Source organism: Peromyscus eremicus, chromosome 8a (genome assembly GCF_949786415.1).
Source record: "Peromyscus eremicus chromosome 8a, PerEre_H2_v1, whole genome shotgun sequence".
Classification (NCBI taxonomy): domain Eukaryota; kingdom Metazoa; phylum Chordata; class Mammalia; order Rodentia; family Cricetidae; genus Peromyscus; species Peromyscus eremicus.
In genome coordinates, this window is record NC_081423.1 from 99,688,394 (window position 1) to 99,701,262 (window position 12,869).

The following is a 12,869-nucleotide window of genomic DNA, read 5'->3' on the forward strand; positions in this document are numbered from 1 at the left end:
TAATTAAGAAAATGCCCTACAGTCTTGCCTACAGCCTGATCTTATGGAGGCATTTTAAAAATTGAGGTTCTTTCCTCTCGGATTACTTTAGCTTGTGTCAAGTTGACATAAAACTATCCAGCATAGTTTAGAACATTATTTTCACGTCCTTATTTGCCATCTGTGTATCTTCTTTGAGGAATGTCTGTTCCCATCAGCTGCCTACCTTTCTATTACTTACTTGTGATTCTCAGCTGGCCTCTTGAGCTTCACATAAAGGCTCAGCACTCTATCCTGTTTGCCTGATGTCTCTGTCATTGTCCTCTTTGGACCTGCAGTGACTTGATAACTTTGAAAGATGATGACATTCCTGCACAGTGCAAGCTTTCATTAGTCATATTCTGCTACTGGACTTTATACTAGTTAGCTCATTAGCTGACTAACAGTAAAGACCTATTGGATGCTCTAGGTAAGTATCTTGTTCCTACAAATATTTTAGTAGAGAGATGGATACATAAGCAAGTGAATGCAAGAAAATTTCTGGATACTGTGATTTACTTATTTTGCACTTTCTATCTGAAAAGATTTATATAGTTAGTCATCTTTTCAGTAAGTATTTCTGTCTCTTTAAGGACTGGAAGATTATCTGCTTTTAAAAATAGAAAGGTGTGGTGACACACACACATTTAATCCCAGCTTGGGAGGCAGAGGCAGATAGATCTCTGTAGTTCAAGGCCAGCCTGGTCTACATAATGAATTTGAGGATAGCCAAGGCTCAGAGAGGAGGAAAAACAAACAAACAAAAACAACACTCTCCTTATAGGCCCAAGTGTCTTATGGAGGATGGACAGAGATCTCAACCATCTATTCCATGTGTCTTTGCTAACTGCAGTGGCTGCTGGGCAAGACAGTAACATGGTTGATAAGAACTGAGGGCGAGGAAAAGTGAAGTAGGTGAGAAGTTCTGGAGGGAACCTGGGTAGTGCTGAACTGAGATCTAAAAGGGAGAGATTAGGACCCACACACACCGAGGGCACAGGCTTTGTTTAAGGCTGGTGGTAGGAGATTTTCCAGAACTAAATAGAAGGTTGGCGCAGTGCCTCAGGAGCTAGCAGAGGAGAGAGTGTGAGCAAGGCTTCAGGTTTGCAAGAGCATGAACTTGTCAAAGCCTTGTCTTCTCCCTCACCAGCTTCTCTCACTGTTTCAAGATTTGACACGAGCTCCCTCTTCTGGTAGATTGCACAGTTTTACATTTTCTGGGAAGTAGTCCCAAGATTTTACCTTTTTTTTTTTTTCTTTTTTTTCCCCACAATTTACCTGTTTATTAAAGATAATGCACACAGGCTGGGCGGTGGTGGCGCACGCCTTTAACAGCACTCAGGAGGCAGAGGCAGGCGGATCTCTGTGAGTTCGAGGCCAGCCTGGTCTACAGAGTGAGTTCCAGGAAAGGCACAAAGCTACACAGAGAAACCTGTCTCGAAAAACTTTAAAAAAAAGATAATGCACACAGCCCTATGGACGGTGTATTCAGTATATCTGTGTCCTAGAAGAACTCCTGAGACCCAAATTTACAAGCCTCTTTCTGAGATGAAGGAAGCCCTGTTTGTCCCAGAGCTCGCACACTTAAGGATGACTGTGAAAAGGAGAGGCAAGAGAGTACTAAAGGTGCATAATGAGCCTTCTGTGTCCTTGGTTATCTGCCCAGTGTGCTGCCTTAGTGGAAATGGACATGGGTAGGAGGCCTTCAGAAAGGCCAGTGGGCATTAATGCTGCTTTGCTTACTCAGCTTTAGCATATAACACAGTTTCCAACCTTATCTTCTTTTGAATGAAATTATTCTTATTGTTAGTAGTCAATATTAAAACAACTTTACACCTGGCAATGGTGGCACACACCTTTAATCCCAGCACTTGGGAGGCAGAGGCAGGCGGATCTCTGTGAGTTTGAGGCCAGCCTGGTCTACAGAGCGAGATCCAGGACAGGCACCAAAACTATACATAGAGAAACCCTGCCTTGAAAAAAGAAAGAAAAAAAAAGAAATAAAAACTTTACTTTTAGCATTAATGTTATCTAGTACACTATATTGAGAGTAGCATTTAATTACTCTCAATACCATTTCAGAGAAACTGGTAATGCGTTGGGACAGAACATACCTCTAAACATTGTTTCTCATATGTACTGGATTACACACATGGTCCCCTAGCTGCCATACTCCCTACAGTCCCAGGCCAACGATTGGATAAGTAAACTAATATGTCTGTTACACGAATGAGCACCTTCATCCTCAGAAGACCACAAGGCAAAGAAGATCTGGGTTGATAGGATTTGTGTTTTAAACAGTGACAATAGTTTAACTGTGTACACTACATTGAACTCTCTGTGGCCATGGCACTTAGGAATGAGTAGGCAGCAGGTGCCATCCTGTCTCTGAGGTCACAGCAGTGCCGGGAAGCTGGAAGCCAGGCTGAAAGTCAGGTTCAAAACACGGAAGTACGACAGCAGAGCAGAGGAAAGGCTGAAGCCACCTGAAGGCCAGAGCATGAGCAGTGAGCATGAGTTGTGACCGTGACTGGAAGAGGCTTTGCTCAGCATGGCTAGAACCAACACTGAGTGGCCCGGGACTAAGACATGTTTGTGTTCCTTGGGCTCTTAGAGACACTGAAACTGCTGACGGTTTGGAAAGGGTTCCCAAGTCACTGCAGTCTGCTCTGTGGGAGGATTTGACACTGTAGGGTTCGGGGGCTGCTTGGCCAGTTGGGACTGTGCTGCTGACCTCCTTAACAGAAAACAGAAAATTACTTCTTAGACAGTTGCTTTCAGAGATTGTTGCCAGCAGGTGTCGCCCTCACTTAAGAAACGTGAACTGCTTATTAATGCAGAGGAACTAAAATTTCTATCTTACTGAAAGTTTTTTTTTAATAACTGTTCTTTTGTAAGGTGGCCCTAGATTCATTTATTTGAAGAAGAGGATGGCAGAAATAGGATGTCTAAGACAGGGGCAGGAATACAATCAGAAATTTAGATCTGAAAAAAGCATGTAGCCATATGTGGCTAATACTTTCAGAGAGCCAAAAAAAATACTGGCTTAAACCAGAGAAGCTTTATCAGCACATCACGTAAAGAGGCCCAGCAGAGCAGCTCACCCTGTTTAGACTGTTGACTGGCTACCTCACTGCTTTGCTCATCCGGGCATCTCTTCTTTGGGTCCCAGATGACCAGCCCAAGGTGTTAGCCCTTCAGACAGCTGGAAACATTCTGTGAAAAGTAACTCATAGATTAGGAACTCAGCATGTTCACATTACTTTCCAGGACCCTCAGGCTTATCGCTAGTGTAACATATACTAAATGACATTTTTCCATTTGAGACAATATGCTAGTACTAAATGTGGAGTACAGAGTTGTAAGTGAAACCAGTCACCTGAAACAGCCTCTGGCCTCTCACAACTGCTAGGTTCTTGTTCTCTGTTTCTGTCTCAGCCTTTAAGGAAACAAATCCTTAAGTGTAATATATTTCTGAGAAACTTGCTCAAACTTTTCTTTTTAAGGAGCACATTACCTTTTTTTCTTTGGATCAGTACTGTCTAACAGAGACATAATGCAAACAGCTGAGAGCGTACCTCAGTGTTTAGCATGTGTTAGGCCCTGAGTTTGATCCCCAGGAGGCAGAGAACAAGAGGAGAGAGAAGAAAAGGTAGGGAAAGAAGAAATTCCATTTAGCTCACCATGATGACACATGCCTGTAGCTAGACAGGTGGCCAAAGCACTGTAGCCCAGGACTATGAGGCCAGGCTGGGTTGGTTTTGTTTGTCTATTTGAATCATGGTCTCATGTAGTTCAGGTTAGCCTTACACTTGCTGTGTAGCTGAGATGACTTTGAACTCCTCCTGATCATTCTGCCTTCCCTTCCCAGGTGCTGAGATGATAGGCCCATGCCATCACAGCTGGTCTTGAGGATAGTCTGTCTTATATGCACAGCACACCTCAGTACATTTAGCATTCAGTAGCCACATGTGGTTACAGTTTTATTTCCCCAGTTGTTGGTCCATTTGGGTAAGAAATCATGAGTTGTGTGTCAGTGCTCTCTATAGAAGGAGACACTTGGCTCATTCCCAGAGACTTATTGCTCCTCTCTTGGATATCTTCATTTGGAAGGGAAATAAATCACTTCCAAGTGGCCCTGTCCAGCTGACAGCTGAAGATAAAGCCAGGACCAGAGCTGGAGCAGCACTGGGGTTGTGTTTGGGTTTCAAAGAGGAGGCTGTGTGAGTGTGGGTGCTCACTCTTGGGTAGCCTAGGGCAGGATTGAGAACAAAAAAGGTGTGAAGGACCCAAGGAATGGTAAGAGATGGGCGGTGCCTCCTGACCAGTCTGATGAGTGTGGCTCTCTTGTGCCTGAAGTGCTGGGATGGAGAAGAGGAGCTGATGCCTCTGGAACATGGTATTTCCTGTGCCTTTCTCCATTAAAAAGTGTCTCCTCCCCTTTTTATTCTGTGATGATGAACTCTTCCCAGCAAAGGATATGGGGGGGGGGAGTGTATTCATATTTATTCATAATCACATGCTTTGAAGTAATAAACAGGAGACATGGGGATGCACGGCTGCAGTCTTTTCCTAGGTGACTTGTGTGCCCAGTAGTCTAATAGTATAAATAGTTTCTGTTCCTGTATCAGTACGCAGCAAACTTGTCCCGTGAAGGGCTGGGTGGTAACTATTTTAGAGTTAGGAGACCATGGATAGTCTCTCTCATGTATTCTTTGGTTTCTTCCTCCCATCCTTCAGAACTGTGAGAACTATTCTTCTTGGTTTCTGCCAGTCTCTGTCCCCCGTGGTAGCAGTTAATCAAGAGGAAGGGGAGGCTTCACAGATCAGACACACTTAGTATGTCAGACAAGCAACACAGGAGAACTGAATATTCTGTATTAATAGGTCTTAGACTTTGGTGGCTTAGACTGAAAATAAAGTAGCTGATTTACAGCATTTGCTTACTTAATGTGAATTCCTTTTCCTGTAATAGGTTTAACAATAACAAAAAATAGCCCTGAATTTGTCCTTTGGTCTAGTTCTTTAGTTAGTTGATATTGCATAGAATGGGTCAGTGTACATGACACAGCTACATGTGGAGGTCAGAGAATTTTGTGGGCTCAGTACTCTCCTTCAACCTTTACGTGGGCTCCAGGAATTAAACGCACCTCACCAGGTTTATGTGACAAGTACCTTTACCTGAGGAGCCACCTTCCTGGCTCCTTTGGTCTTTTGTAAAAAATAGTAGCAGTATAGTAGAAGAGACCTGGACTGGCAGTTTAAAGGCATAACTTCTAGTTCTGGCTCAGTGGCAGTGTTGTTGTCATTGGCCTAGTCATCTTTATGGCTCAGGGAGTAGGAAGCCAGGATCTCACTGGTGACCACAGGAGAGGTCTTTGGTCCTGAAGACTAGAAGTGAGAACATAGTCAGAAGGTGACATTGGATTTAAGCACCAGAAAGTCATTATCACCTTGTACAGTATGGCCTCCATGGACAAAATAAAAAAAAAAAAAAAAAAAAAAACCACCACAAACCAAAAAGGAGGACAGAGAAGGATGGGAAATAAGGAGCAGAAAGGGGCAGCTTACACAAACTCTCCAAGACCTCTCACTTCACAGAGGAGAGAAATTGGAAGGAAGCTGGGAGAACTGGGGGCCAGGGATAAGGGTGGCTATCAAAGGCTGTTGAAGAAGTGCGCATTTACCCACCCTCCATGGGAACACGAGTGAGTGTTAAATTCTTTTCTTTTGAAAGAATGGTATCTGTAGCTGGAGTTTTCCTGCCTGGCCCACAGTCAGGGCAAATCTCTTTCACCTGCCAGTCCCACAGCCTCTCAGACCCGACCAAGTAAACACAGAGACTTATGTTGCTTTCAAACTGTATGGCCGTGGCAGGCTTCTTGCTAACTGTTCTTATAGCTTAAATTAATCCATTTCCATTAATCTATGCCTTGCCACGTGGCTCATGGCTTACCGGCATCTTCACAAGCTGTTCCTCATCGTAGTGGCTGGCAGTGTCTCTCTGACTCAGCCTTCCACTTCCCAGCTTTATTCTCCTCCTTGCCCCGCCTATACTTCCTGCCTAGCCAACGGCCAATCAGTGTTTTATTGATTAATTAGCAACACATTTGCCATACATCCCACAGCACTTCCCCCCCCCCTTTTTTTTTTCCAAAAAGGAAGGTTTTAACCTTAACAAAGTAAAATTACATATAATTTGGGAATTTGGACGTAGCTTCTCTTACTACTTCCTGCTGGAAGGGGGCGCTGTATCTTATGGGGAAACAAAGAAAATTTTAGAATTATGGAATAGTCCATGAGGCTGTATGGTCTGAGCCAGATGCCTTCAAACCATTCTGGATGTTGGATCATCTGGGCCATGGTGTCATTGGAGACCTTCAGGGGGTCTTGGCTGGTCAAACCTGATGTATCTTAATCTGGAACAAATCCATAGCCTTTGGCTTTCTGTGGGAACAAAAGCAGAGACTCCTTTCCAAAGTAACATATCCTTACATCGAAATTTTGAAGTCAAGATATCTTTAAAATATGCATATTGGTTTAACTCAGCTTCCTTTACAATCAAATCTCTCTCTGTAGTTAAAAGTCCCAAAGACAACACAATCCAGATTCTCTGTGTAATATCCATTTTTACGTGGCTTTTTTTTTATACTACCTTTACTGTCTCTTTAAAGACTTTATTTTTTAAAACTATGTATTTGTTTCTATAACTCTATATATCACCTTTTTTGTCTCTTTCAAGCCTACGTATATTTTACACACATTGTAAACTATTACATCTGAATCTGTCTTATTGTGAATCTATTGCCTTAAATTGCAGCAGCTGTGGCTGCTGGCTCCGCCCACCTCAGCTTCCCAACATGGCTACGTTTACCACCAGCTCTGGGAGCTATCGTGGGTCTATGCTTTTATCCAAGCAGCGTGTAGCCCAAAAACCTCTTTTTTTGTTTTGTACCTGCAAAGGCTAAATCCACCACGCAGCTTAATGTGCCACTTGCAGAGGCCTGATTCCCGCCATACTGCAGGTTGAGCATGCACGCCAGGAACCCACCAGTACCTGAAACCAGCAGCTGCCGCTCATTTGAGAGAGACAATTAGGAAGCTGTTTTTAGCTCCGTTTTAGAATCTTTTTTCAGGTTTTAGGTGGAAACTCTTGCCACCACGTTGGACGCCATTTGTAGCTGGAGTTTTCCTGCCTGGCCCACAGTCAGGGCAAATCTCTTTCACCTGCCAGTCCCACAGCCTCTCAGACCCGACCAAGTAAACACAGAGACTTATGTTGCTTTCAAACTGTATGGCCGTGGCAGGCTTCTTGCTAACTGTTCTTATAGCTTAAATTAATCCATTTCCATTAATCTATGCCTTGCCACATGGCTCGTGGCTTACCGGCATCTTCACAAGCTGTTCCTCATCGTGGTGGCTGGCAGTGTCTCTCTGACTCAGCCTTCCACTTCCCAGCTTTATTCTCCTCCTTGCCCCGCCTATACTTCCTGCCTAGCCAACGGCCAATCAGTGTTTTATTGATTAATTAGCAACACATTTGCCATACATCCCACAGCAGGTATCTGCCATATTAAAGCAAGAGAAGATGTAAACATCTATAAAACAGGTTAATCTAAGACCCAATCTTTAGGTCTTTGTTTCGTGTCTGGAGAATCCTGGGTGGAAAATTCAGGGCATCCATCTTGCTTCTCCTTTCCTGGCCACTGATCCTGAGACCCACCAGGTATGCACATGCCACTAAGAAAGAAGAAGAAAAACAGTGCCTCTCTGTGTGTTAGCATTTGAGAAATGTGTCGCACAGTGAGAGACTACAATCTTAGTCTTCGAATAGAGTTAGCAGAGGTGTGCCACAGAGAACAGTGTGTTGGTTGTGTTTCTGTAGTGGCAGAAACTCAGAAAGGTTTTGCCTAATTGCTTTTATTTTTTCCTTCACACTAAAGTCACATTTATTTTCTGGGAATGAGAGGCTAAGGCAGAGTGGTAAGGCATTAGAGGCTTGGAATGGATTGTTGACACAGGGACACAGGATCAGCAGGAAGCACTGAGAGCAAGCAAGAACTTGCTCTAGAAAGGGCACCCTGAAGCTGGGCATGGTGGCACACACCTTTAATCCCAGCACTCAGGAGGCAGAGGCAGGTGGATCTCTGTGAGTTCGAGGCTAGCCTGGTCTACAGAGTGAGATCCAGAACAGTCAGGGCTACACAGAGAAACCCTGTCTCGAAAAACAAAACAAAAGGGGGGGGGTGCACCCTGAGAGTCTTACTTAGTCTGAGTTACTATAAAGAGAGAGTTTAGTTGCTTTCTTGACAGGCACAAGTGACAGAAAGATAGGAATGGCCCTGAGGGCACAGACAGTATAATGGTTACCTGATGTACAGTAGAGTCCATGCTGGAAGACCCAAACTCAGGCTAATTGGAGCTGCCGATAAAAGGAAAGGAAAACTAGCTTATAGACCATAGCATTGTCTTACAGTAGCTGTGACTCAGAAGGGCTTATAGTACCTAAGAGAGGTGTCTGGAGCGGCTGAAGAGACATCTCAACAGTCAAGAGCAGTCAAGCACATTGACTGCTCTTCCAGAGGACCCAGATTCCATTCCCAACACCCACATAGCAGTGCACAACCACCTGTAACTTCAGTTCCAGGGGATCTGGCACCCTCTGCTGGCCTCCATGGCACTAGGCATGCACATGCTGCACATAGAAAACACTTCAGAACATAAAAATACAATAAAAAGATACCTGGAATTGTTTTTTAACTCCTTTGTACAAAGCTTTTAGTCAGACATAAAAGGAAAGCCGTTCACAAAATAAGGTGGAAACTTTGTTTCTGTCTGTATATTCTGGATAATGGTTCACATTCAAGATGAAGGTGGGTCTGAGTATTGAGGGTCGGATCTTTTGCACCTGACGCATATTGTCTTTTTCATTAACATGTTTGTTACTGTTGGTGAAACAGGCCACCTGCATCCTTGTCAAGTCTGTAGCAGAGCACAGCAGTGTTGCAGCTATGGTCTCCATAAATGCCAACTCTGAGACCCCATAGTGCTCACTAGTCATTGACAGAAACCAAGATGCAGAATATTGTATTGTTACCATCAGAAGTCACATGATGCTCACACCTACATCCACATGGATGGGTGATTTACATATATGCACTAAACAGGGCCATGTGTCCTTGAGAGCTGTTTGTTTTATTTGAGTTTTAAGTTTCCTAAAGCTTTGGGTCATCTTTTTTCCTTTGGGACTTTGCAGTGCCAGAACTTACTAAGACCTGTTCAAGCCAGCCCCAACCTGCCGGTACCAGTACCAGTACTTCCACCAGCACTCTCTCTAGCAGCAGCAATGGCAAACGTTCATCTGCCTGTGGCCAGCAGCCAGCTGCATCCCGTTACCTGCCTCGGGAGGTGCCTCCACGCTTTCGCCAGCAAGAACAGAAGCAGCTGTTAAAGAGAGGCCAGCCATTGCCTACAGGGACTCTGACCAGTGTGAGCCCAGCACAGGCTGCTAGACCTGCAGGAGCAAGCCCTCCTCCCCTCCCTGGAGCTGGGACACAGCAACATCCCAGCAAACTCCAGCCAGGTAAGAACTGGGAAGAATAGGGCCTTTTTTTTTTTTTTTTTTTTTTTTGGTGTTAGAGATAGCACCAGGGCCTTGTACTTACTAGGCAGGTGCTTGGCTACTGCACTGCTCCCCAATGCTGAGACTTTCTTTCTTCCATGTGCCTATGGTCTCCACTACTCAGGCTGAGGTGAGAGGATCTTTTGTGTTCTAGAATTTGAGGCTAGCCTGGGCAATGTAGTGAGACCCTTGTCATGAAAAATGTATAGATATATAGATTCACACATACACACAAACTGGGCAAGGGGCATATATAGATATTTGCGTGATCATATAACATACATACACACTATGTATATGTGTGTATATGAGTGTGTTTAGAATATAACTCACTTTATGGATGAAAAAATGCCTGAAAATTGAATCAGTCTGTATAATGAGTATGAATGAGAAGCTGGCTCTTGACTCCCAGACAGACATCTTCATTTCACACCGTCTGTTTTCTCCCCAGCAGTGTCTGGCAGTGCTGCCGGCTGGATCTTCCTACCACCTCACTGACTCAGCAGCACCCCCCTACCCCCCCAGATACCTGCATGTTCCTAATGTGCAGACTGAGTTTTTCTGCCACCACAGAAACTTGTCCTCTCCCTGTCCTGGCCACCTCACAGAGGAGCCAGTGGTTAGTTTTTCCCTAGAGGTCCATGCAAAGGGCTACCCTCTCAATGTCTCTGTTCAGACCTTCCTATTGCTTATCTCCATCACTCCTGTTAGAGCTGCAATATGCCAGTCTGCAGCGCACGGCCGTGCAGTGTATGTACTGTGTGACTTGCATCTTTTGCTGATGAGTTTATTAGAGTCTCACATCTCAGCTAAGTTGAAAATAGCCTGTGGAGTGTCAGAACTTCCTGTTGAATAATTGACTTAGTAGACTGGAAAAGTCTCTAAACTGTGGGTCAAAACCTAGAAGTACTGATGATGCCACCCGCTAGTCCTTCGCTCATCTAAAAGGAGGGTTCTGGTCTGTAAACGGAGGCTTTTCTCTGTCCCGCCCGTCACCATGAAGGGAGCAGGGCCGTTTGGGGTTAGGTGAAGTGGGACAGTGATGCAATGGGACAGGTAAAATTTATCAGGAAAATGAAATCAGTAAGATACACTCATGACACAGAACAAGGAAGATGCCGCTGCTAATCCAGCTGTCATTGTTCTGCCCCTGGGAACCAACTACAAGCCACATTTCTCTGCCACTTGCTCCTGCTCCGACCACCCAAGAGAGAGCTCACAACCCCTCTCTTCCGTTCTTATTCGGTCTTACACTCAGAGAAGACCATGCCCTATAAGGCTAGTCACCCCAATACCACTGGCTGAACAGAACCAATTCCCACAGCACTGGTCTCCCATGACTCGAGTCTCCAGAGTTAGTTCTCTTTTCTTTCTGACTCAAATACTATTCCACAGAAGTTGAATTGGCCAAGGTGGGCATAGCTAGATGACTTGGCATTGTAGACTAACCACAAGAATTGTAGGTGAGCAGCTATGTCTACAGTATGGGAGAGCCAGGCCAGATTCTCCTTCCAGACCACAGCTGCCATGTCACTTACACTCTTGGCACTTGGGACTCTTATCAGGTGAAAAGGTCCTCCTTCCTCCTGGTAGATGGTTTCAGTTTCACACTGCATCACCTTGCCTGTGACAGGCATCATCCAATGCAAATGACAGCGTGTAGCAGGACTGCTGAGACTGAGGTGTATGGTAAGCATACACCCATCTTTAAAGCAGTTGTAAAGCAGGTTTTTAAACTCTCAGTCTTACTGACTCGGTTCTGTCACACAGTGCAGTCATGCTTTCTCACCTCTGTGACCTGTATGAAACATACCGTGACTAGGAGCTTCTCTTTTTCATGGTTCAAATGATTTACTAAAGCCAAACCTAGGTCAGTTCTGTTAGTACATTCCAGTATTTTCCAGAGGGATAATAAGTTCTCTGCTTGCATCAAAACTTAATCCCTCTTCTTTTCTCTCCTCCTCTGTCTGCCCCCCGACCCCATTACTTCTCAAAACTTTAACATCTTGTTCCCTGTTAGGCTAACAGTAATCGTCCTACTTACTGAGTGCTTTTTACCATTTGCTGATCTAAATGTTAACTACTAATTCCTTCAGTTCTCTCCAGGCTCAAAAACCACTACAGGCAGCTTGTGAGCCTGAAGAGAGTGTGAATTGGTGCCAGCTCTGTTGAGGGCCTGTGGCAGGATTTGTTAGCATTTTAAGTGCTCCATAAATGCCTAGAGCTAGCTGCTACAAGTGTGGGAATGTTTGCTTCCTGCAGGATCCTGCTCAGTGGGCACCCTCATCTCCATAGCACTAAAACTGACAGGCAAGTGAACATGTGTCAGAGGCAAAGGGATTTGACCATGGCCTTTTTGAAGCAGTTCTGACCTTTGCTGTGTGTTTCATGATAGTCTAGAACAGCCTGGCTATGCTTATTTGTTATTTTTACTTTCAGTGCTGGGAATGAAACCCATGGCCTTGTACATACTAATAAGTAAACACTCTTTTATTGAACTACATGCCCAGGCCTCGGCAACCTGAGGCTGAGGATTTGGTTACATGCTTGCTAGGCTGCAGGTCCCCAGAGAACAGTAATATACATTTTTCCTTCCAGATCCCAGGTTCTGTCATCCCCCTCTGTGTTGACTCATTATAGATGGTGTATTGTCACATGAAGCTTACTAGTGTCAACATTTATCCCATGTTGTAGGATGACCAAGATTTCTGATGCTTGCATGCAAAAATAAGTTGTGGCCAGGCATGGTAATACATGCTTTTAATCCCAGCACTCTGTTAGAGTTAGAGGCAGGATCTCTGTGAGTTTGAGGCCAGCCTGGTCTACATAACAATTTCCAGCCAGGGCTACACAGTAGAACCTAGTCTCAAAATAATAATAATAATAATAATAATAATTATTATTATTATTATTATTATTATTCCTGGATATTTGTAATGTTCAGTAATATGATGTGACAGTGAAACTTAGTCAAGTTTAAAGCAGAAACAGACTTTTATAATGATCTACCAATTTAAAGCTCTGTTTTCTAGCATCAAGCTTATTATAGTTAATTCTGTGCCTGCAGAATTATATGCAGTTGTTGTGTTTTTTGTTTTGTTTTCTTCACTCTTTTGGCTGTACTCTTTGGGGGCCTGCCACCCAGCTGTGGAATAAATGCACACATGGAGACTTGTTCTTCCTTATGAATGCCTGGCCTTAGGTTGGCTTGTTTCTAGCCAGCTTTTCT

The 12,869-nt window shown here is 44.2% G+C and overlaps 1 protein-coding gene across 7 annotated transcripts in view; it reads left to right on the top strand.

The window, feature by feature from the left end:
* The window catches only part of Tnrc6c (trinucleotide repeat containing adaptor 6C), a 127,682-nt gene that overhangs the window by 51,720 nt on the left and 63,093 nt on the right, over positions 1-12,869 (top strand). For all 7 annotated transcript variants that reach the window (XR_009380804.1, XM_059272209.1, XM_059272207.1 and 4 more), the window contains exon 4: positions 9,275-9,601. Coding sequence is in view for 6 of the 7 variants with exons in the window: in XM_059272209.1 (XP_059128192.1) it covers positions 9,275-9,601 (327 nt within the window). In the remaining variant the exon portion in view is untranslated. The remainder of the gene's footprint in view (positions 1-9,274; positions 9,602-12,869) is intronic.